Source organism: Camarhynchus parvulus, chromosome 5, assembly GCF_901933205.1.
Source record: "Camarhynchus parvulus chromosome 5, STF_HiC, whole genome shotgun sequence".
Classification (NCBI taxonomy): Eukaryota; Metazoa; Chordata; class Aves; order Passeriformes; family Thraupidae; genus Camarhynchus; species Camarhynchus parvulus.
Window position 1 is genome coordinate 10,091,891 of NC_044575.1, and position 26,195 is coordinate 10,118,085.

The 26,195-nt window shown below is 37.4% G+C and overlaps 1 protein-coding gene across 7 annotated transcripts in view; it reads left to right on the plus strand.

The window, feature by feature from the left end:
- Positions 1–26,195, plus strand: part of SBF2 (SET binding factor 2) — a 233,506-nt gene that overhangs the window by 117,929 nt on the left and 89,382 nt on the right. For all 7 annotated transcript variants that reach the window (XM_030949213.1, XM_030949215.1, XM_030949217.1 and 4 more), the window contains exons 7-14: positions 15,621–15,753; positions 16,781–16,889; positions 17,598–17,711; positions 18,502–18,579; positions 20,135–20,248; positions 20,771–20,899; positions 21,641–21,739; positions 23,943–24,147. In XM_030949213.1, coding sequence (XP_030805073.1) covers positions 15,621–15,753; positions 16,781–16,889; positions 17,598–17,711; positions 18,502–18,579; positions 20,135–20,248; positions 20,771–20,899; positions 21,641–21,739; positions 23,943–24,147 — 981 coding nt within the window. The remainder of the gene's footprint in view (positions 1–15,620; positions 15,754–16,780; positions 16,890–17,597; positions 17,712–18,501; positions 18,580–20,134; positions 20,249–20,770; positions 20,900–21,640; positions 21,740–23,942; positions 24,148–26,195) is intronic.

Here is a 26,195-nt window from a genome sequence, read left to right on the forward strand (position 1 = left end):
TGGATGGAAACCACAAAAACATTAGTGAACAACACTAAGCTTATGTCACAGAAAGCAGTATCAGTTCTGATGAGCTCAATGCCATCTCCTACTAGGATGATTTAATTGTGTCCTTCCAAAAAGAATATTATTCCAAAAGGAAGATTTTCAATTTTTAAAATAGCAGTTTAAATAAAAGAAAAATTGTGACTAACATGGTATATAGGTGCTACTTAACTGCTTACAGTCCTGAGGTTTTACTTGGCTTATTATGTCAAGATTTATTAGGATTGATTGCTCTGATCAGATTGCAGGCTGTTTTGAATGTGCTATTTTGAATGTACACAGGCCTAACAATTTTTCTCCTTTTCTGAAGACATAAAATGTGGTGTGAGGTACCATAAGTGCAGCAGGTTACACCATGTGGTGTGGAATGTTGTTCTGGAAGTATGGTGTATGTGATAACTGATTTGAGGCAGTTTTTTAGTCAGTTCTAGTGAAGGTTGCTATAAATGCACAGTTCAGAAAATGTCAAAGAAATTGAGGCTTTCAGTTAGTTCTTAGGTAATTATCCTGTCTTCTGGCACTTGGCTTTTGTGTGGCAAATTGGGGTTGGAGTGTTTTGTCCCAGGATCAGGCTGAGGAAACCAATGAGGACAAATCTGAAAAGTCATTGTATGCATCAAATTTATAGAGGGAAGCCATGGAGATGGAGTGGAAATGTAAATACATGGAAGAGAAAACAAAAGCCAGTGTTTTTCTCGTCTTACTGAGAGCATATTTTGCAGGGCAAGTTTTTAAAATTCCTCTTGTTGTGTACAGAAAGGAATAATAAAACTTTCAAAGGAGAATTTAGCATTTCTTTCCAACACATACGGTTTAATTTAATGTTGTTAACCACATGTTAATAGAGGGTTAATATATACAGATGGATGTCATGTAAATTCCTAAATCCACTGTAGCAGAGTGCTGAAGAGTTTGGAGCTTAAACAGGACTAGATTGTTGTGCTAGCAATCAAAAATCCTTCACCTTTACATTTTGAATTTGTGTCATTTCTTATTAGCCCCCACACACTTTTCAATAGCTATACCCCCAATTTACTCTTTGTCTACCATCTCCTCCTTCTTTTCCCATAGCCCGTAAGTCTTTTTGCTGTCTGCTTTTTTGTGGTTTTGCTGCTCTTCTGCCTTATTTTGTCCTCCTGACTTCCAGTAAATGTTTGGAGGTTTTGTCTTTCTGGCTTTTTGGTGCCTTGTAAGAAGTATGAGTCAGTAAGCCCATGTTCACCAGATGTCCTTTCCAGGGCACATAAGGATATGAAGATCAGCAGAAGGAGGGGGAGAGAAAGGGAGATAAGGAAGGAAAACTCAGTGCTCAGTTTTCTAGTTAGTGATGCTTCAACTGGCCCAAAGAAGGGAGAGATTGAGGAAAGTGCATCGTTATAAAACTTGGCAAATCTTGTCACGAGAAGTTTATAGGCTTACATCCTGTTTCCCTGAAGGGGATCAGGCAAGCTCCTGGACAAAAAGGAGAGCTGTCTCCCTTCTTTTCTGTTGCAGCAGAACTTTGTCTTTTATAAGACTATAAGAGCTATCAGGAATAGTTTGTCTAATGGCCTTGTGTGGGCCCTCTTGTTGTGTCTCGCTATTTTTTGGTGTGGCAAGAGTGGTACTGCTGCCTGGAAATGGGCCTGGTAATGGTTAAGGAATGTGCAAATAAGTTGGCAGGTAGATTTTTTAAAGCAAGTACTCATACACTTTGTAAAAGGCTGCTTTTCCCACCTCCTACTATTGACCACTGATTTTTTGTTTGTTTCTTTGTGTTCTGGGGGGGGGTTGTTTGGGTTTTCTTCCCATATGTGCCTCAGTTGCCAGTTGATGTATCTATGTATCTGGGGATACAGCACAATGGTAGAATTGTCTTGTGTCTCAAAGGACACAGATTAGAAAATGTTTGTGTTTTCATAGTGAACCTCACTTTCCAGAACAGCCCAAAATTCCATTCCTATGTAGGTGGTGGGCTGTCATCATGTTCTTAGTGCCAAGGCTTGTTAATTCCAAGTTTCTGTCTGGATTTACTAAAAAAAGAGTTGTTAATACAGCTACACGTGCCTGTTTGCAATGGTTGTTAACTCTAAAAGGAGGACCAGAAAATATGAACAGACTGTTTTATAAATAAATTGTCATTTATTCTCACCTTTCATGTGGTCTTATGAAGAGTTAAAGGCAGTGGATCCAGAAGAGTGTGGTAGAACCCACTGGCTCATCCCTTTGAGAAAGTGTATTTTCCTAAGATAAGATCTAATTCTTTCTGCTGGAGATCACAGCTGAACTTGTCAGAAGTTTTTGTGCTCCTTGGAACAATATTCACACTTGCTCTGTTTCTCTTGCCTGGTTGAAACAGGAGCTTAATGTGTATTTGTCTCTACAACCTGGGCTAAAGCTTTCTAGTCCTTTTTTTTTTCAGTACTTCAGTGGCAGCTGTTGTCCCATCCAGTCTCATGTTCAGGACACAAATATTGACCAGAGCATCTGTCCAATAACGACACGTTCAGTCATTTCTCTGCTGGCACAAGGCACTTCATCCTATCTCAATGATTAATAGAAAATAGAAGAGTAGCTAGAAAAATATTTGTGGACTGCATAAATCACCTTTTTAAAAATAGCTCTTTCTTGGAGAAAGGTGGGCAGCAAGACAACATGTATCACTATGAATAGATACAAAAGTAATTTCAACATTTATTTTGAGAAATATTGTGCAATAGTAGCCTCATCATGCTTTTTCTGCTTGGCAGGATAACACCATGTCAGCAGATGACCCTCCCTGCATTACCAAGTGCACAGCATATCTGGAAACAGACCTTATTTGTGCTTAGGCGTTAAACTACAGTTGGGAAAAATATCCCCAAAGGTTTTAAGCTTAGTAATAAGGAACAGCAGTCTTTGACATTTTAAATCATACCTTCTTTTTTTATTTAAAAAAGCCTAATATATAGGAATAGTGTGACAAAAACCAGGCCTGTAGCTGGATCACTAGAAATTATTTAATCAATAGAGGATTAGATGGAAAAGCAGGAATCATAAAGTTACTTTTAAAAACAATTTGTGGTAGCAAGAAGACTTTCAGTGCTCTTCAATTTCTTGTTGTCTGTTAGTAAGATGGTAGGAATCTATAGAAGCTTCAAAATGCAGTAGCTTTCTTCAGGCTCAAAGGAGATTTAGGTTATCTTTAGGTTATATTTAGGTTATATTTCTCTCCTGTCTCACTGCATTAACTGTACATTCCTAAGTTTCTGCCTTAAGCTCTTTTCTCCGGACTCCAACCCTACTTGCCTTCTCCCTGTGGGTATTCAGCAGGGATGTATTCAGTCCTTTGAGTCTGAGACATATAGCTCCATCCCCCCAAGAGGCAGCTTTTTTCCCAAAAGAAGCCATGGCAAAAAAATTAGTGACCTAAAGAGCAAAATGGAAGCCTAAGGTTTAGCCAGCACTTTTCATTTTTGCACATTTCAAGGCCTGGTAGTGTGAATCATACTGCTAAGCTGAGTAGAAATTACAAAAATTTATTTTCCTGAAGAATTTCTCTCTCCTTTCCAAGTACTTAATCAAAGACAAAAGAGTTTTCCATCCTTTGCTTCTTGTTTAGTCTCATATCAGGTCTGTTTTCCTATGTCCTTATTTCCCCTGTACTGCTTTGTTTGCCTGTGCTTGTTTTCCTCCTATCTTAAATTCACCACTGAAGTATTTTCAGTAAAATCATATGGACTTTGTGTTAAAAAGAAAGTAATTTTTTTAAGTGGTGAAAATGACACTTTGAAGTAAATTCTGCTTTGAATCTTCTGGATGAAGACGCAAGGTAAGGATGCTTTGGAATCTAGGGCTGTGTAGAACAGAGATTAAAACGTGGAATGACACAAACATGAATGGTCATGGTAGGTGGAGCCAGGTTGGTTGCTTGGCAAACTTGTCTTTGATTTGTCCAACCTATGATGTAACTGGAAGTGTTAAACATCATCAACCCTTATCCTTCAGCCTTTTTATGGGCCTTAAAATATTTTTAACTAGAAATTGTCTGTGTACCATTAGACAGTATATGGAGCCTCTGAAAAAGAATACTCAAAAATAATATAGTATAGTTGAAGACTGCAGTGTCATTAAATATCTGTAATTCCAGATCTCAAAAGTGATTGATTGATTAAACTTCTAAAGATTATTACAGTTGCACAAAATATAAATACTAGGGCAGATGTTTGTGGTGGTGTGGGAGTTGCTAAGCAGGGAAGTACTTCAGTACAAGCACTTTAAATGCTCCACTCCAGCATTGATGTATTTTCTCAATGTGACTATTCAATTCCAAATTTCAACACTGTGACTTGAGACTCAGAAGTTCAGAGTGTTCTCTGTCCTTTTGCCCTGCTTGCATGTTCTTGCCCTTCTTTTGCATCAGAGCAGATACTTCTCTGATACCACAGAGAGCTGCTTAATATGAAATAATTAAACAACAAGAAGCAGGCAGAAAGAAGTGAATTATTTTCCATGTGTCCATGGAGTAACACTGACAGAGTTGACTTTTGTTTGTTTAAACAGTCATGGAGCCAAACCCTGTTACTGTTACATGGTGATAAATCCAGTCAAAACATAATGATGGGATTGTATATTAGTTGTCACACCTGTTTATGTGTATTCAAGTACAGAAGTAAAAGAAATGCTCTATTTTCTAATTTTTCAGATTTGCTAGAATTTAATGGAGAATGGTGGAGATGTAGGGTGTTTTTTAATATAATGAATATACTGTAATTATTTTATGGTCAAAAATTTGTTTGGACAAGATCTTAATTGCAGCAGCATTATTTTAATTATTTTTTAATCGACATGTGCTGCTCCAGCTCTGTTTGGAAGTAGATATTTGGATGTGCCAAGGGATTTGAAACCGACACGCTTGCACTTTACAGCTTTGGCTAACTCATGAAAACCGCATTTTTAGGATGGTTCTGTAGTTGTGCCAGTATCACACAGCAGATGTTCTGCTCTCAGAAGAAATCTGTGCACAGGCCGGGAGTTGAGCAGGCTCTGTCCTTGGTTCTTACAAGTCCTGTTTCCTTTGGAAGCTGTCGTGGCACTGGGCAGCCCCAGGCGCTCCTGGCTGGGAGGGCACCACGGCTTCCTGGTATAATTTAATTCTGGGGAAGAGAACAAGATTTAAAAATTGTATTATTTTCTTGATCTTAAAATATGAACACTGATCAATTTCTGCATTCGGCACTAAAACTGGCTTCATCTGTTAACTGTCTTTCCAATGTTTTATTGCTTCCCAGCCCCATGCCTCGGAAATTATGATTTGAGCTACTGGGGCTATAAACAGTGAAAGTGTCCAGCCTACAGAGTAACATAAACAGTGTCACCTTACTGGGATAATTAGGAAATAACCTATCAAACCAAAAGGAGAAAAACTGAATTATGGTGTGCCTCAAATGAGTTTATTTTTGTGGTAGCTAATTTTTAAGCTCACAATATTTGTAGGATGTGCAATGCTTTACATTTTTATTTTGAATGAAAGTAAAAGTAGCCCTACTACTTAAACAGTAGCTTCCTTTAGAAAACATAAATGCCCAAATAAGGTAGAGTCTGAAATGAATATTTAAATTGTTGGTCATGTTACAGCTCATACTGGCTTCTAGAGGCTGCTTTTTGAGCATTGTTAGGGTTTTTTGCTATACTCTATCTGTTTAGTTTATATCATAGACCATATGTATTCACCATTTGTTGATTTTTACATCAGTATTGTTTGGGGAGAAGTCACAAGTTAGAGAAACAGGTGAGCACCAAGAACAGGCTCATACAAAAAGATCATGAGTTATTTAAGGTTGGAAGTCAAAAGGTAATTTCTGACCTTAGGACAAGAAACATCCTGAAACACCTCCTGTTGGGAATAGTCATGCAAAGCATTATCAGTGCATTTAAGATGAAGCTTGATCAGTTTGGGGTTCTCTGATATGGCCATGATGGGAAAAGACTGGAATCTTTCACTGTTTATAGGCCCTTCAGTCCCATATTTCTAAATCCAGGATATATTAAAATACCCAGAATTTTTGCTTTTGGCTTCGTTTGTTGACACTTTGAGTAATGTTTTCTGTAATAAAATAACTTCTCATTATTTTAATTCTGGTTTAGGGGAGATAAAATGTTCAGCCTCTCATGTAATGTATTTTATGCCAACAGATGACAATACCAAATTACTGTATAAATGGGAAAAGACATTCCTGATGAATATATATGTGTATTTGTATGGCTGGGAGACATTATGAAAGGGTCACTGCACAGTCAGCACGTGAGTTGGCTTATACTTGTTGACTAAGAAAATCCTGGTGTCTTTGACATACAGCAAGAATATTTTAATATTTCATTATGTAGGGCAGCAAAGCAATGAGAGATGTAATCTGCAGAGCATGTGAAGAGTCCAAGTGCAGGCATTTTCAGTACATAATACCTATAACAGGGAAATGCACTAAGGGTCAATGTGGTCCCCTTTCCACATCTTATCTTTATGAGATTTCAGTGATATGAACCAGAACTTTTTTTACTGTCAGGTTGTTTACAAACTTCTCACCCAGCTCACTCAGTTTCTTTCCTTTCCATGAAACATCATGTATCCTGTGATGGGAGCATATATCACTTTTGTTGGTTTTTAGCAGCATGTGTGAAATGCTACGAACATGTTAAATGTTTAACATACTAAAGCATGTTAAATGAAGACTGTTTTATTTAAGTGTATGCACTTCTAGTCAGTGTTTGATCTTAATAAATTGTATAGTCTCCAGCCTATGGGACCTGGCATCACATGAGTGGATGCTGTTGGCTTATGTTCTAGTTTCAGTTTAAATCCCACTGGCTGGTGAGCTGCAATTAGCTCCATAACCCAGCCAGAGAGAATTTACCATTCAAGCTTTCCAAGTAGATTTGTGTAGTCCACCAAAGAACAAATAGATTATGAAGGGATTTGATGTGGCATTTACTGCTAATGGGGCCTTACTGCTGCAAGAGCAGAACAAAAGGAAAGTGTTCTTTTAGATGCTGTTGGAAATAAAGGGACATTGTCATAGTGAGTTTTATATAGGGACTCTTCTGCACTTCCCAGTAAAGGCACTTTGTGGACAGTCACTGAGGCTTCATTTCCCCAGCAGCCAAGCAGATGATCCTGTGTGGAATGTCCATTTGCAGTTGCACAGTGCTGCCCCATCTCCTTTGCTGAAGTGGTGCTTGACTCAGCCATGCTGGGCAGTTTTATCTCACCAAGTTATCAGAAACTCTTTGGAGGGTAGAAGGAGGGAGGGTCCCATCTGTTTTGTGTCAGCAGTCTCAGGTTGTGGTTTGATGCTGTGGTTAAATCCTGATGGCCAAGGGCTGCAGTGGGCACAGACCCATCCCTCTGCTGGCCTGAGCTCACTCACTGCTCTGAGCTTTGCTGCAGGTGCAAGGGAAGCAGCAGCAGCATCCCTGCCAGGGAGAGCCAGAGATTCCAGTCAGGTAATGCCAAACCATTCCTTCAGTGCATCCTGCTCTGGTTCTGTTTGTCTGACACGTGGGGGTACCCTGGCTGCTTGGTCAGTGCCCCCTGAGATGCTGCTGCTGTGCTGGCAGGAGTCTGAAATGAGTTGGAGGCGCTGTAGTTCTTATATCCAATATTTCTTGCAGTGTTCCATGTTTTTCAGCCCAGCAAAGCACATAAAATGCTCACTTATATCCACTCTGAACTTGTATTACTCTTTTACTGAGACAAATCAGGCAGTAGTTTATTTTAAGCAAATTATAAATCTAAGAAAGAAAAGTTATGTGGCATAAGTAAATCAGCTTAAAGCTGTGTATTTGATAAAGTGATGTAGTTAATGAGCTCGTTTTAAAAGAAAACACTTCAAATAAGAGGAAAAAAATTTACAGAGCAGTTTGCTCTATAATAATTCAATGAAATTTATTTAAACTATTAGGTGAAAATTTGTTTTGAGATATTTGAGAGGAGAGTTATTATCTATTCACAGCAGGAGTTCAGAAAACACATCTCAGAAGAGTGTAAAGAAATTATTGTTTTTCAGAGATGAGCAAAATGTAAGCTCCAAAAAGCAAATGTCTAATAAATAGAAAAAATTCAAAAAGACACAAAAGAAGCTTGTCTCTGCTTATAGAAAATACTGAAAGGGATCCTCCTGGGAACAGATGGCTTTTCTTTCTATTTTTGCTGGTATGAGTGCAGGCAGAACTTTTCTCACTATTCCAAAGCAGGCTTGGTAGCTGTTTGTAAGAACTTGCAAAACTGCAATCTCCAAACTTTGGTGTTAATACTTGTGCTGAGAGGAAAATAAAAACATTTCTATAGACCTTTACTTCCATGTATTTGGTCTTAAAAATTCACATTTAAAGTTTTGCTCTTTAGTTGCATTTTGGGCTGAAGTATCACTGTCTCAGGAGGTCAGGAAAATCTCAGAGAATTTGACAAAATTTTTTTTAAATTCTGTAAATGTTTTGAAGAGAATCCAACATGATCTTTAGAAAAAATAAAGAGATTTTAAAATTTTTTCATGGTTACACTGTTTCACAGTTTCTTCAGTTGAATATTTGTTCTTTATGCTCCATGAATGTCAGCCAACAGTGGCTGAAGATTGCTCTTACAGAATATCCTGACCAGCCCCATCTGTCCCTGTTGGCTTTGCATTTATTTGGTTATGTTCACATAATGCTTCTGTAGTAATGTTCCTTGGGAAAGACTTTGTAGTCCTCAGACAGGAAACAGGTATGTTTGCAGTTCCTTGTGTATCCTTGACCATTTTTCCTGTGTACACTTCAAGAAAGACAATGCTCTTCTCATTCTTAGATATTTACTTTCTAAGGATCCTACTGGTATTACACTCACTCTGAATTGCTTTGTTGAAGAACACTTTTTCTGCTTTGAGTGAATCCAGACAAATTATACAATCTTAGAGACTAATCAGGTTTCTCAAAAAGTTTTAATGCTCCTTTTGAATTTTAAAATGTCTGTTGGTGGCTGAAGAGAATCCTCCTTTACTTTCTACCATCTAGGAATCAGTTTGGATGGATGGTAAACTGCTCTGGTTTTGATTACTTAAATACATCAGCAGTTGCAAATAATTTCTCAAATCTCAAGTTTAGATTTGCTATCAGGATAATTTTGGCTAATCAAACTGCTAAAAATAATTTTTATAATATGTGCTTATTTTTATGACATATCATCTGATGTGTGTGGGCAAAAAGGTTTCACAAAACATTTGGTTTAAACAATAAAATCATCATTCTTGAAAGGGCAATTCTAAAGAATGAATGAAAGAAATTCACCTGTAAAAATTTCTAGAAATGTGGGACTCTTTCAGTAGCACTCTCTCAGCTCTACTCATGGAAATTGGGCAGCATTTCAATTCATTAGTGTGTATCCTTTATCCCAGTCCACTCAAAATCCTTTTACAGAATTTCATTGAGTTTCTCTTAGTGTGGACCTGTGAGGGTTATACAGAAATACTATATCCTGGTATCAGTAATTATCCATGTAATTAGCAATTAGTACACAAATGCCTAGTAATTATACAGGATTGCTGTTTACCTTTATTTATGATTTTGGAATAATAGATATTTATGGGATTAACACCCAAAACAAATAGCATCCTATTTTGATTGCCTTCCTAGATAACAAAATAACTAAGCAGAAGATGAGATGTGAAATCAGACAAGAAATTAAACCATATTTCAGCAGAATAGACTATTACTCAAATCTTAACACCTGTGTGCATATAGAGGCACACAGTAGGAGAACAGAACCTTCTGGTTTAATTTGATATTTAACAGTTCAATATTTAGAAATAGTGCTTCCTCCCCTCCCTCTAGGAAAAAAAAAATTAGTCTCATATCTGATTTCTGTGAAGATTCTTCCATTTAAATAAATCTATTTTTTGTAGCATCTCTCAAACGTAACCTGTTTATATGGCCCAGACATACAATCAGTAACAAACTTCTAACTGGTAATGCAGGTTATGTTTGTATATTTGTGTAGTTCAGCTTACCACCTTCACATGAAATTGGTATTTACCTCCCTGCCATGTGAATACTTTCTGTGTATGAAAGGGTTATTTGCCTGGTTTACCTTCCTCTGTCTTTTCTGCTTTGTCAAGAAAATTCACTTAACACAGTCACATTCATCTTGAGTTTATCAATCTCCCTTTGGGTATGTAAAGCTTTAAAATACGTATAAGAAATGGTATTGCTCTTATCTTTTTCAGGGATGAAAACCTTATTATCTAAATCTTCTTTTAAAAATTGTATTTAGCTTTATCATTGTCTCTGGAAAAATAAAAAATTAGTGATCGTGTTCACTCAGTGTATTGGCAGAGTTGTATTTGGAGGCTCAAGAAAGCCAGAGGGCTTTTACTGCTTCTTTAAGTTGGTCTGCAGAGGGATTTAAGGAAACTGGCAATAATGGAGTGATATCAACATGCAAATGACAGACAGACTGACTGTTCTCTGAGCAGATCATATGCTGTGCTTAATCCCTGTTTCTTTGTGCCTGTGTGATTTAGGGTTTGGAGAACAACCGTCTGCTTGGCTCAGTGTAGACAGCGCAGAGTGGATACTGTTGAACTTTGAGGGAGTGATAGCTGGAGGAATATTTATCCATCAGCTGAAGACATCTTTTTTATATATATCTCCTCATTTTCACAGTCTTTTTGATAGCTTTTAATGATCAGTTGGCTTTTGTGGTGTTTATACCAGAATCTCTCTGTATGGTCCCCCTGTTTCCTCTTCCCACCCTCCCCAGCTGCTGGTTTGTAGGGAAGCCTTCATTCCACCCTTCTTACAAAGAACATGCAGAATTCATAGTTCAGATTCTGAATTACCTGCAGTTCAGTTCCCAAATCAGAAATGCATCTCTAAAAATGGAGGTTGGCTTCAGTAGTGCATGTCACACCCATGTTTCCTTCTGTGGACTCAGAATTGGGGATGAATTCATGAAATGCTGGATTCTTTGAGTGAGTCTCAGCTGAAGGCTCCATGCTGTAGGGATTGCTTCTCTTCCTCCTGAGTCTGACAAAGCCCAAGTAAGTAAATCTCTTGGGGTTCTCATCTGACTCATGTCCTCTGTTTCCCAGCCAGAAGCAGGATAAATTACCCCTCCCAAAGCTCTCTGCTGGCACAGGCAGATTGCTCCCCGCTTGTGAGCGAGCTTGGCTGGCATTCAGCCATGCAGTGTGCAGTCCTGCTCTAGTAGCAGACCTGCAAGCTTTCCTAAATGCAGATTGATCCTCACATGAGTGACATAGCAGTCATTTGGGTTTCACTCTGTATACTTGACTGGAGATATTGTGTGATTTTTGGGTGGACAAAACAATGCAACTTGGCACAGATTACCTGTGTGAGTATTGAGTACAGTTGTTGCCTCTTATTTACTAGTTAAGCTTGTATTTTGGTCATTAGCAGAGTTATGCAGCCACATCTAAAAATAAATATGAAAAGAGTTTTGTTTTTCTCTACTCTTTTCCTAGTTATCTTTAGAGCCTGACACTGCCTGGCACAGAACTTGTACTATGCAGTCTCCAGTGGCCTTTCAGAAAGGCTTTTCAGGCTTTGTTGACCCATTTCCTGGATTAGTCTGGCTAAGTTATGGATTATTTTGTCTATTAAGCTTTTTCTTGTGTCCAGTAATTCAAGAATGGCATATTGGCATAATAATGTATTCAATTAGTTGAGTTTCTGAATCCATGTTTATAACTCTTTACAAAAGTCTCAAGAAGTAAGTGGTAATAATTTGATTTCATGCAATATAGAAGACAGTAGCTTGTCAAGTAGACTTTGTGTTTGGTGGTTTTTTTTAATCATGCTTAAATAAGTACTTAAATTCTAGAACAACAGGAAGCAGGCAGAATGATACATTTGTTGATGTAGGATGTCAGATAATTTAGTACAAATTACAGATTCTTTAAATACTTGAAAACAGTGAAGGTCAGGAAGCCTCCATTCAAAGTTTTCCAGCGTATGTATAATATTTTACAGGATGTCTGTCTGTGGACTGCAAAGGAGTAATCTGTAAAAATCAACTTGTTTGTTGTTTTTCATGTTGTCTATTTATGCCCTGACAAATGAGCATCGGATGTAGTGTGGAGTCTGCAGAGCAGCAGAGGGTTCAAGGTTACAGCCAGCCACGATTGTGTCCTGCAGCACGAGGAAACTGGGCTCAGGCTGTCATTTGGAATGGTTTGTTTTCAGTAAACAACTTGGAAGGCTTGGAACAACACCTTGGTGGCTTCCTCAAACAGATTCATCAATGGTTTAGAAAAGGAAAGTAATCAAAAGTCCTACTGTTCATAATTTGTTTGATTCTATCAGACAGAAATTTCCCTGATATTCCTGAGAAGATGCATTTCAAAGTACGTGTGGAGCAATAATCTTGTATTGAGTTAGTGGCTGTCATCTTGAAAATAAGAAAATTCCAGATTAGCTGCCCATATTGCACACTTAATTTATGTTATGTATTTTATATTCTTCTGTATTGCATACAGAGCATTTAGAGAAAGAAAGAAGGAAAGAAAGAGGGAAAGAGAAGCAAAACACTGGTACAAAGAAGCTGTGTGGGCTCCACAAGCTTTTCAGTCAGTGGAAGTGGTTAGCCTGGGTTTTATTGCCCAAGTGTGTTGGATGCTCTCGTTTGGTTTCTTGCATAGGTTCTGTAAGTAAAGCAGTGTTTTTCTCTAGCTCAGCACAGCTGGGGCTGCATCAGGTGCATTCATATCACAGTAAACATTTCATATTCACCTTCCATGGCCAGTTGGAGTGTAGTGAACAGCTGGGAGACCAACTCCCAGAATGCGGTGAAAATATGTTTGCAGTTTGTGCTCTGCTATGGGACATCAAGTTAAGCTGTGGGAAACAGTTGCTGAAAGCAGTCATTTAAATATCAACTTAGAGTGGGGCTGGTTAAGATGCACTGACAAATGCCTTTGTGGAGTACAAACTGAAGCTTTATCTGTGGCCACTAAAATGCAGCAAAACCAGACTTAATTTCCCTGGTGAAACTATGAAAGCCTCACAAACCATACCATCGCTGCTGAGTAATTGAAATGAATTTCTGTTGACTGACATCCAGAACCTTCTGTAAAAGATGCTGACAAAATCCATTTCTTACAGTGGTAAAAGCAAATAATAATCAGACAGATACACACTTTTAACATTATACAGGAGCATGAAGATTGCCTTTATTATTTACACAAAAGTGTATCATTTTACTAGTCCCTAGGAGAGACATCTACAACCACTGTGTTTAAATACTGTGAAGTACTTGCAGGTGTCCTCTTTACACATAAGAAAAATTCTGATTTCCTCTTCATTTATGCTTTTTGTTAGTAAAATTTTTGCAGAAGTGTTCAGTTGTTATGTACTCTGGAGGATTGAGTGTTGTTTTGTGTCTGATGAGGAAGCCTGTATTCAGAAGAGATTTGATATTAAAAATGCTGATACTAGATAAGTTTTATGACTTTCAAAGGTGTTAGAATTAAAATAGATTCTCCTTCTAGACTCTTGAATCATCATAATTCACAGCAAAATAATATCATTTAGCTAAAAAGGCTGGGTTTTTTTCACAGCTTGGTTTCAATTGAGTCTTTTACATCAGTGAATGAATGTCCTAATTCTTTCCAAAACAAAGTTGGAAGTCAATGACATCCAGAAAGTATTTTAGAACTCTCACCTTTCAGACCTCAGGTTTGGGTTTTAAGATGTGCAGACAGGAAAACCATCTCTTTCAAGAATTTTCAATTATATTGGAAGTATTTTGATGACAGGAAGGGCTTTTTTAGAGCATTTCATTGTACTGAATATTTTGAATATTTGTAAGGGTTTTTGGTATTATTTTCCTCAGTAATACCTGCCAAAATGTTATAGGTTTTTAGAGCACTGTTTGAAAAATCTTTCTATCTGATTGTAGGAAAAAATTGTCAGATGTTTAAAAAATAGCTATTCCTAGATGTCTTAAGACATTTGGTTTGGAATGAAAGGGGGTGAGAAGCCCAATTGAAAGCAAAAACTTAGTTTAAAACAGAAAGTATACTCCAAAATATTTTTTAAATTTTTCTGGGAAAGAAACAAGGGCAGTTCTGCATAAAAAGGGCAGTTTGACTTTTTAAATTTTTACTGAGACTTTTTCCAAGCAGGCAGCAGTTTCTAACCTTGTGTTCAGAGGGCACTATTTCTAGTTCCCTTCTAAGCATTCACTGCTGGATGCTGTTTCATTCACCTGAGGAAACAAATTGGAATTTTTATCATCATCCTTACCATGTGTGTTCCACAGCAGTTTGTTTTCTACTAGCACAATATTAATTATGCCACTGACAGTAATATCAAACATTTGCAGCAGTAATTCACTGAGCCTTGTAGCAAAGCCCTCTGTCCTCAGTCCTCTCCATCCTTTGGTTGTATGAGTTCTATGGGACTCTTGGAGAATGGAGTTTGGAAGCACAAGTTGTTATTTTGTGGTTTGACTTTTTTGTCCTTAGAATGAATTCTTCTTTTCCTAAACAACCCTCTCCAAATCTTTGTCCCACTGTGTTTGTGAACTGAGCTTTACTCCAGCCAAGAAAATCTGCATACATCATGAAAGAAAAAAGATTTGTCAAAGCATGTCATAAAAAAAATTACTTAGAAACCCAAAGTGTTAATTATCATGTGAATATAGTGGCTCTCCACAGTCACAGTTCTTTTTGGGGACACTATTGCTAGATAAGCAGTAGCTTTGGGACGGTAATACAGGCTGTCTTACTGATAACACAAGCCATGTCCTCAGGGAAACATCATACATTCCAGCATATTTCAGGAAATTTCATAAATTTCAGCATATCTCACATGTGTCAGGCATGTCTGCTTCTCAGGATGGGACTTTTTTTCTAAAGGAAATATATTTTTGGTTTTCCCTGAGAGCACATGGCTTTGTCTCTTAGGTAAATGACACTGTCTTAAAAAATCCCCAAAAGCATCCCATCATCTAATTCATGAGTCTTACCCTAAATCTAGTGGGATTTTTTAAAACATTCAGATCTTCCTTTAAGTATCTTTCTGATGATGAATACTCTCTTACTGCTCTCTTTTAACCTCTTGACTCCTAGAATGGATAAGGTATGAATGTATTCACTAGGAATCTTTTCATTTGCTTTGGAACTTGGCAGTATGATGTTATTTTTTTCCCCCCTGCTTGGAGTTACAAAGAGGTTTAGAAGTTAAGCCTGGATCAGTGACCAGAATTGAGTGCTGGATACACAGAAGTCCAGCAGTATGCAGAAGATGCACATAATGCTGTTTGAAGCCATTATTAAGCATTGCTGGGATTTGTGCTGAGAAGTGGAAATCCTTGCAAGTGGTATTGAAAGGGAGATGTAATACAGTATATCTGAAATGTAGAAATACATTCAGATAGTGTTATAGCAAGCTGAAAAACAGAAGCTGCACTAGTCAAATAAAAGGTAGAAAAACGTGAGACTTGGCAATTTATGTGTTTATCATACGCTTTTTGAAAATCCCTCCAGAAAATGGTACATTTTAATGTAATTTTGAATTTTTTGGCATGTTGTTACAGTTCTTTCTTATTATTTTATTTTTTTAAGGAATCCAAAATGTACTCAGCTTATTCTGTGCCGTGCTTACAGAAAATAAGGTTCTGTTTCACTCAGCAAGTTTTCAAAGGCTCAGTGATGCCTGTAGGGCTCTGGAGTCTTTGATGTTTCCCCTCAAATACAGGTGAGTTAATTTTGGTTTCCTTGAACTCGTTAAATAATTTTATAACTCATTTTGTAACTTTTATTACAAACACAAATACAATTTTTTACAAAAAGAAATTACTTGTATTTTCTGTTTGTCTCACACAAAAGGAGTTGTGCTATAGTTGGTAAAATAAGCAAAGCTATTAATGATGCAAATCCTGGTGTATACAAATTATTAATAAAATCTGGTTGCATCATGGCAGTGGAAACAAGGGAGAAATTCCACCTGCAAATGTAGGGTAGAAACACTCCTCACAACCCAGAAGATTCTGTAGCTCAAAGATAGCAGCTACATTAGTGTGTATCAGTTTTAAGTCACTGACAAATGTCCACCAGAGAATGAATTTAAGTCAACAAATCCTCTCTGAAGTCAACTGATCCTCTCTAAAAAGCCACAGGTGGATCCAGAATTTTGAAATGGAAAACTTAATGTCAATCAATTTGGTTTTTTTTAAGGAGGAAAACATCTAATTCTGACTCACCCGTTTCAAACTATGCTTGTATTTTAAAAGCTTGTTTTATTTAAAATATTTCAGATGTTGATTTCATTATAATATACAATAAGAAGGAAGAACTGGAAATTGAGTTTTGGAATGTGTTTCTTAATGTTTAACTAGTAATAAATGTAAACTTTTAATAACTATAAATTAGGCGTAGAAATTCATTGATCAATTTAGATCTGGCTCTTGATGTTGTTTTGATGAACACACAGAGTTTTTTAAATTGTCAAACCAAGTAAACAGTGCCTGAAATGGTGTTGTTTAGTTGTCATTTCAAGATGAAAACCAAATATTTCCTTTAGAGACTTCTTATAAAATGATATTTTACAAAAGGCTGAAGTGTAGCTATATGGCCACAAACGAATCATGTTTTTGAAATGAATGTATTGTTTATGACTTTAGTGTTCCTGATTAACAGGAAGATTTTTTTTTTAAAGAAAAAAGTTGCCTTATGTGAAAGGATACCCAGAAGCTTTTATTCTATTTAATTTATTCTTTTCACAGTTATCCCTACATCCCAATTCTCCCTGCCCAGCTGCTGGAGGTTCTCAGCTCCCCCACACCTTTCATCATTGGGGTGCACTCTGTGTTTCGCAATGACATCCACGAGCTGGTGAGTATTGCTGCCCTCCCAGCCCAGAGCCTGCCCTGGGCTCAGCTCTGAGCCCTCCTGGGTGCTTTGGAGCTGTTTGTGGGAATCAATCACATATCTTCAAAATATTACTCTAAGAAAGCAAGACGGTCAGGAGAAGAAAAAAGAGAAAAAGCGTAATTTTTTTTATAAATACATTGAGACTGTAAAGTAGAGGGAAATTATTTGGTTCTAGTGCAGGAGGGAGAGGAATGGATCCATTTCTGGCTTTGTCATCTATTTGTCCTGAGTTTGGATTTTCAAGTGTATTCTCAATTGTTCTATTTTACCCTTTTTAAGTATGTGTTTGGAGGAACTGAAACAGAGTTGCAAAAGGTGGTTAGAAACATAAAATTTTACTTCTAGATGCCCTCACTGTGTTCCTTTGCAAACAGCTTATTAGATATCTCATGTCTCTGAACACAGACCTGGAACATCCAGAAACAAAAGTCACTTTTGAAAGTTTAGCCTAATTTCATTTTCTTTGGTTTAATTTCATTTTTCAGGGCTAGATTCAGTAATAGAAAGTATTTGGAGTATTTCCTGTATCTAAAACATTCTGTACATTAAAGTTGGTACTGTTTTAATTTGTTTCTTTAAACTTATGTGCAGATCATTGTGCAGAAATTTGAACTGTTGTGCTTTTTAAGCTATGCTCACTGTATGCACTTTTACTATTTGTCCTTACAGTTAGATGTAATCATAGCAGACCTGGATGGAGGAACAATTAAAATTCCTGAATGTATTCATCTGTCCCAGCTGCCAGAGCCACTGCTACACCAGACTCAAATGGCACTTTCTCTGGTATGTTTAGATAAAATCCCCACTTTTCACTCTCTTACCTATTTGTAGAGAATGAAAAATTTCAATATTAAACTTTCAAGCACACGGGAAATGAGATTTGATAGAATGATTCATGCATCATTCCTGTTTTTAGAAGAGTTAATTCTCTGTAGTTCAAGTTAATATTGTCAGTAATGGAAATCTAAAATGTCTTTTCACTGTTCAAGAGGTGGAGGTTTTTCCTTTATAATGATTTTTAATAAGAGTATTTGAGCAGCATTATTACTACTCAGTTCTGCTGCCTTTGTGTTTATAAATTAATTTCAACTGTACATTTTCTTGAAATTTAAAAAATTAATAACCCTTTAAATTTTATCTGTGTTATGACTCTGTTTCAGAATTTAGGAATGATGGATTCTACATTAGTGAATTGCCATAAAAAGTACTTCAGTTTGTGTTTTGGCTGTCATTGTAATAAAATAGAAATCACCTTATTTGGAGGCTTCTGAGCAAATCTTGTCTTTAACAGAAAGATTTTTAGTCTGTTAATCTGTTTTAGCTGGATTGACTCTAAAATCCCTAATGGTATTGATCAGTTTCATGGACTGTAACAGGAGTTTTTGATAAATAACTCACATGTAGAAACCTGAAGCTGAGAAGTTAATTCCATTTTTATTTCCATATAGTCTTCACAATTTAACTCAATTTATTACTTGAGATACTCAATGTCAGTGAATTTGAGAAAGGAAAAAGAAAAGTCTTTTTCTCAGCAAAATGAAGGAAAAAAGATTATGTTTTCAAAATTCTCTAGGTTTTGCATCCTGATTTGGAAACAGCAGATTATGCATTCCCTCCCCCACGAACAGCTTTATCACACTCAAAAATGCTGGTAAGATTTCTGTCTTATTTTCTGTGTCTGACTTTCATAAGTGGAAAACTGTTGAAATTTTAGACTAGCTTCCTTTTAAGAATTTTTGTTTACTTTTCCATATATTTATGGTATTACTGAGGGAGCAAAGAAATGCATTTTTCCCTCTAATAGCATTCTGATGGGCTAGAAGTTTTATAAAATCCAAAACCCAGTTCAATTTAAGAACACACATTGGGGATTTTTGGGCAGATATACTTGAAAATGTGAAACTCTTAGGTGGTACAATGTATTTGTTGTACTTATTTCTGGCTTTAAGATTGAGATTTTTCATTGCTGAAGACAGGGAATGTCATCCAGACTTCATCTAAACTAATGGAAGATTTCAGCTAAGATCTCAGTTTGTATAGGAAAGTTTCAAATTAATATAATTTTGTATCAAAATGAGAATTTTGTTAAATCTGAAAGAAATTGCCATGTTTTCAAGTAGTCAAAAAAGTCAGGGTACAAATGTACCTGTTAAAATGCTAGAGAGCAGCAGAAAGTGAGCATGTTTGTCAGTAAAGTAAGCCATACAAAATTTAAGTTAAAAATAGAACAACATGGATCATGTTCCAGTGCAGAATAAACAACCATCTAGTCATGGTTGTTTATTCTGCAATAATATATTCCAGCTTTATATAATCTTATATATTCCTTTTATCTTTAAAAATAAATTCCAGGCTGTAATTTACTTAATTTGGTTGTTACTTAACTGATGAGCTGGTTATCTGATAGTAAATATTGTGTGTAATATTTAAAATTAGACTTTGTAACATACCACCACAAAACCTGAGGTACTAAAAGAATTTTTGGGATCTCAGGTGTTTTGAGATGGCTGCTGAGATAAAATAACAGGCTGGCCCAGGTTTTGATGTCAGTCTTTAGTGGCATCTGGGCCAGGTGGAGATGTCACTGCCCCAGCTGTTCACATAATTGCCATTAATCTGGTGGTGTGTATTTAAACACTCTCTTAAATAAATAAACCAGGACTTTAAAGCCCTACTGTTTTAAACTTCTTACAGTAACTGCTGGCAGCAGCAGCAGTGGCACTTCAGGCTCCTGTTGTTCCCTGCTGCCCCTGCCCACTCTGAAGACACTGCTTGTGTAGTGCTTCAAAGCCACAGTTATTTTAGGGAATGAATCCAGGCTAAAATAGCCTTTTTCCTTTATTTCACATCAGGTTTCTCTCATGGCAGCTCGTTTGAGTGGTTCAGGACATGAGCACCCCTCAGCCCCCCTGGCTTTGCCCAGAGCTTGTGCTGCAGGCACAGCAAAGACCAGCAGGGGTGGAGGGTGGCTGTGTGCAGGATCTGCCATGGCCATCTGGGCACAGGGCAGGGCATCCTGGTGGCCTTTAAGTCCCTTCCAGTCCCAGCCATTCTGTGGCACAACCTCATCCCTGTACAAATATCTCTGCTTCATGTGCTGCACTGCTACGCTCATGGAAATGTAGGCATTTCTCATCCAGATTCCTACAAAGTCTGGAGAAATTTAGGATGTGATGATGCTTTGACAATTCAATTCCTGCTTGCAGGACAAAGAAGTGCGAGCAATCTTCCTCAGGCTCTTTGCACAGCTCTTCCAAGGATACAGGTCGTGTCTTCAGCTGATCAGGATTCATGCTGAACCTGTCATTCACTTCCACAAGGTAAAGGAGGAGCAGTTCTGTGTATTTATGGTGTTCCTTTGTACCATGTTATTCCCACAAGCCTGCCTTTTGAACAAGTGGTGAAGTTTAAAAATGTAAATAAAGTTATCTCCATGTGATAAGCACATCATTTTGGCACAGCACAATATCAGTCTGTTTTAGTGGGACTAATTGCAGGGACAGGACAGAAATGTACAACAAAGTTAACACTGAAATTTAATACAAATAAACATTTAAGGAATCGCTGTGGAATTTTGAAAACTTCTGTATGTAATAACACACTGCTTGAAGGTACTAGTTTTCTCGTTTATTGCCTGTGAGATTTAAAAAATGTGTGCATCAAATTTCAAATTTTTAGGTATAAAAGATACTATGTACAGTAGAAAATTTAATTAGAAAGTACCACTTACTAGTATAAGCTGATAGGCTGGTGAAAATGTTTAACTAATGTGTTACAGTTGTTTGTAATTGTAAGTTTGATGCTGATTTAAAAAGGTGAATTTTTTTCTGGTTTTGTTGCAGGCAGCCTTCTTGGGCCAGCGAGGCTTAATTGAGAATGACTTTTTAACCAAAGTGCTCAATGGAATGGCATTTGCTGGCTTTGTGTCAGAGAGAGGTCCTCCCTTCAGAACCTGTGATCTTTTTGATGAGGTGAAAACTGTTTCTGTATTCCCAAGTAAATTACAATTTACTGTGATATTTCAGCTTGGGAAAAACTACTGGAATTCTTCTGAATCCCCAGTGTTTATTATATCAAGTTTATACTAATATCTCAACTCTTATTTTCTGCTAAGGAGATATTTCTAGCTTACTTCTGTAAAATTATGCCCCCTCATATGTATGAAGTTAAATAGTTGTATACATTTTGGTAATGCTGTTCCTGTTGTCAGATCTGTAGCTTCATAATGCATTGCATGTGCTAGTACAGAATTATTTTCAATAATTTAATTATATTCTCTGAAATGTTAACAACCTCATAGAGAAATATTACATTAAATACATATCCAAGAATGTAAACTGAGACCAAAAAAATTCATTTTAAAAAGCAATGCTATAGTTTTTACTGCGTTGGTTTTGAATTAAAGGTAGAGTAAAAATAGAGTGTGATACTAATTCTGTGTTGTAGTATTAGTGCCTATGAGGAATTTGGATTGAGGTATAGAAATGGGAAAGGATTGGTTTAGGTACGTAGGACTTTCTGTCTGGTAACAAATGCTGCACATGGAACTGAAAATGTCTCGTGTTCCAGAGCAATGTGACCTCACACATTTTTCAGTGTTCAGCTTTCTTTCCTTGGTTTCAATTTAAGATTAACATTTCACAACATAAATATGAAATAATTTTTTTTAGTTGAATTATCAATATTTTTATTCTTTCTCCTTTTAAAAAAAGTTGGTGGCCTTTGAAGTCGAAAGAATTAAAGCTGAAGAGGGCAATCCACCAAAAATGATAAAGCATGTTAGAGAACTTGCAGAACAGCTCTTCAAAAATGTAAGTTGTCTGTACGTGCTGCATCTGGAGAGTTGAGATGATAACATTGAAAATCTGATTTCTCAGATTGATCCAGTGTCCAGAAAATGGAAGCGACTGCTTGTGTAGTCATCATCTACATTATGGCAACAGACTCTGGGACTTCAAAGATCATTAAATTTGTACATGCAAAGGAAATTCAATGTAATACCAGTGGTTTATTAATGCTAATATTGATTTAGATATAGGTACAACTACTTATCTGTTTTTAGTGTGTATTCACATAAGGTTTGTAAACTGCTAATTTTCTCTGCTGCAACCTGTCTATGCCAAATACATCTCTTCCCTCTCAACAGTTTTCCATATGAAAATTATACATTTATAATGTGTATAATATAATATACATAATACATACATATTATCCAGTGTGGCATAATGTGTACTTTCAGCAGTTCTTTCCTGACCCAGTCACCCTGGTCTGCATGCTCAGCAGGCATGATTTCATTTTTTGCAGCCTCTTTCTTGAACAACTCCATTTTCAGTTTAATTTTTGCCTTCATATCATGTTTATTTTACATAAAGCTTTTATAAAGTCTCTTACCATTCCATTAGCTGGTTCTGGGATGGGTTTTTTTTGTTTGTGGCTTTTAGATTTTTTGTTTGCTTTGAGGTTTGTGGGCTTTTTTGGCATAGACTGATCTCCCTCCCCCTCACACTTCTGTGGTTACTCAGACTCCACAGGGCATTATCTAATACACCATCAGCTGACACCTTTGTCACCCTTTCTTTTCTACATCCCACTTCCCCAAAACTGTGGTTTACATCTACAATTCTGAAAAAAACCCACAAGAACTACCAAATGCCGCAAAGTTCTAGGGTTTCTTTTGTGTTCTATGTGTCTTTTCTGTTGATGAGATATATTTATATCATTGTGACTGACCTGCTCCTTCACTACCACTAAGTCAGTGACTTCACAGGAGCACACAGTGGTATTCACTAAATCTATGACTTTGTGCATTGAGAATTCAGATTTCTGGTAGTTTGTGCATGCACCTGTCTTTGACTAAGCATAGGTGATAAGTAACACTGCTTAAGCTGTGCCTGGAGCTGCCTGATTTTAAACAGACTGCTTGATGTATTTTGACATCTTGTTTCACAGTTTTAATAATCACAATATTGTAGCTGTGGCAGTTTAGATACAAAGGAGAGACAAGGTCTGTTGGGGGGAGGTAATATTTGCATGAGTCTGGCTGGCACAGGTGGACAATCCAAGGCATTGGACCTTCAATTAGCCCAATAGCATGTACATCTGACGTGACATTTGTGATGTCCAAGATAAAAGTAACTTTTCCTCCTCTCACTGAAATGGATTTTGGAACAGTTACTCTCCTTTTCTGGAGTTTTCTGCCCTCTGCCTTCTGTTATTCCCAACCTGAGTCTGTGTTCCCTTTCTCTTCCTTGCTTCCCCTGGCATCTGCTGCTCTCATGCCCCTGGATTTTTGTCTTGTTCCATAAAATTTTCCTTTGCCAAGAATGCATGTGGCTAAGTAGCTGTTCTGTTTTGTCTGCTATTTCTCAAGTTGATGCACTTGATCTCCTTGTTGCCTCTTACTCCTATAAACAACAGTATTAAACTCCTGTTTACAAGTTTTCTTCAAAACTTATTGTGCATTTACAAGAGAGCCCCCATTGATGGATAGCACTCTTTGGCAGTGGTATGTAGCCAGTAACAGCATAGAGTCAAATTGGACAGCGGCAAATTCAGATGGGATTAATGGTAACCCCAGAATAACTGAATGAAGAGATGAAAATATCCCATTTTGTTTGATTACTGCACCCTGGAAATGTGAGCTGTGATCCTATGCATGGTGGTGGATAGTCTCTCTGATGAAGAGCTTGACTGTCACACCAGTTTATATTCAAGTCCTTAATTAATTTGCATAAAATCAGCCGAGTTAAGCAGGGATTTTCTTTTGCACTTGTTTTGAATTTTGCACATTGACAAAAATAAATTATAAAAGCCTTTAAGAAAGTTGGAAATATTAAAGTTAATGAGTCAATGGCGATATGAATATGAAACATTTTATTGATCATCTGCATTAGATATTTGACTTGGTAATCTTTCCGATATGGGAGACTCTCCAAACAGCAGCAAAATTCGGTGAGGCAGATGGTAACACGGCAGGATTGATTTGGTGTGTGACCCTTTGCTCTTGCCCTGCAGGAGAACCCCAACCCCCACATGGCGTTCCAGAAGGTTCCGCGGCCCACGGAGGGCTCGCACCTGCGCGTGCACATCCTGCCCTTCCCGCGCATCAACGAGGGCCGCGTGCAGGAGCTGCTGCAGGAGGGGCTGGCCAGGAGCCAGGGGGCACCCCCTGCCACCCGCGGGGACAAGAAGTGCGTGGTTCCAGCAGGTCCCCCTGTGGGTATGTTCATTTGTGCCCCGTCCTGCCTGGTTCTCGTGGGTGGTTAGCATTTCTGCAATGTGTGTTGTGTTAATATTGTATTTATGGTGATCGTGGCAAACTCTGGTGTGTAAACTCCAGTGTTTGCCTTTGCCATTTTAAAAGCCCTTTTTTATCTGCCTTTCCTAAGGCAGATATTATATTATCTGCCTTCTTCCTTACTAAGAAGTCAAGCATCCAGAAAGTGAGGGGTGTAACTGCTAACAACAAAAGTGGATTTGATCTGAATTAGAGTTTGAGTTGAACAGTTAAACTAGATACTGAGTTGAACAATTAAACTCGATATTGTACTCAGCCAGGCCTGTTAAATATCACCATAGGTCACTTGTATCACTGGCTGAACCAAGCTTTGAAACATTTGAGTTCCTCCTCTGATACCCAGTGAAAGGCATGTAAATTACTGGAAAAAGGCAAAGAGCAAAGCTCAAAAGAAATATACCTATATTTAAGCATAAAGAGAGATGTGGACATTGTAGGCCTGTTATTTTAATTTTAATGCCAGAAAGTTCTATTATTCATAGTCATACTCATCGTTGTGAATGGTGGCATAAATCAGTGTGGTTAGTCAACTTGCACATGAAGAGCTTGCAAAACTTTTGAAGGATGGGCTAAGAATTCAAATCCATCTTTAAAAATTACATATCTAACCACAAGACTCCAATGAATTCTTTCCTTCTCTGCTGCTTTTCTTCAAATAAGGTATGGCGCTTGCATAGGCAGCATCGCCTGACTAGGCAGCAGCTCTTCAGAAATTAATTTGGGAACTTTAATGACTGTAGGGCAAACATGACCCAACTATATCAAGCTACGGCAAAAAAGCCAAACATCTTAGTAGGATGTATAAACAGGAGTGCAGTCAGTGAACCCCATGGAGAAGTCTTTTCACTGTGCTCAGTAAGATCAGCTGGATGTTTGTGTCCATGTTTGGACACTGGAAGGCTGTCTACATTTTTGGTTCTGTTGGAGGGAGTCCATAAGAAAGCAACAGGAATGACCAGTGGTCCAGAGAATGTGACCTACAAGGAAAGATGGGGAGTTGTTTAGACTGAAAACTAGGAGACTGAGGGGACACAGAATAGCAGGCTTCAATTATACAAGAGACAGTGAGAAAAAGAAGGGAAATAATCTGTGATGATAAGAAATAATGGGTTTAATTGCAGCACAAAAATAGAGTTATTTGTCAGCAAGGCATGGTAAAATGAGGATGGTGAGGCAGTTGAGTGGATTTCTTGCGCAGCCATGGAGTCTCTCTTATCACAGAATATTGAGAACATATTAGACAAACATGAGAAATAACATAAATAGAGTTGATCCTGTCTAGGGACAGCAGGGTGAACTAGATGGCCTCTTGAGGCCCTGCCCAGGCCTGTTTCTCTTTGGGTTTATGCAAGAAGAGGATGAACTCTCTTCACCTGCCTTTGCTGTTGGCTGTATCATTGAATCTGGTGCTTACAGAAAATGTAAAGGATGTGTGGTTGTGTTCTGTTGTCTTTCTTCAATAGGCTAGTTGCAAGAGAAGGGATTTTTTAAATAAATTAATTTCTGTGTCAAAGCAGGGGGTTTGCTGTTTTTTTAACTAAGGAACAGCTTTCGCTCTTACACTCCCTGCTGAATTGTGTCTCAGAATCCTTGGAAATAAGTAGCTCATTATTACCTACTAGAAAGGCATATCCTGAATTTAGATACTATTTATTTGATATTATAGAGAAAAAGAGAATGTTAGTTCTTGCTTTCTGCATTTTGTTGAAAAATAAGGGCGCAAAACAGTGGATTAAGAAAATAAGATCTCAACAGTTTGGAATCAAGATAAGAGAACAGGTTTGTCAGGTTTAATTCCATGTTGCAGAATTCTTGTCCTGGCCATCTAAAAATAGTTATCTACTGCTACAAAATATGCAAGGCTATGTAACTCACTGCAGATCACACACATTTATTATTAATTTGTGTTTATTTATGTATTTCATCAGTATGTTAGAGGTTATAATCTCTTTGTACCTGTATGAGACAAC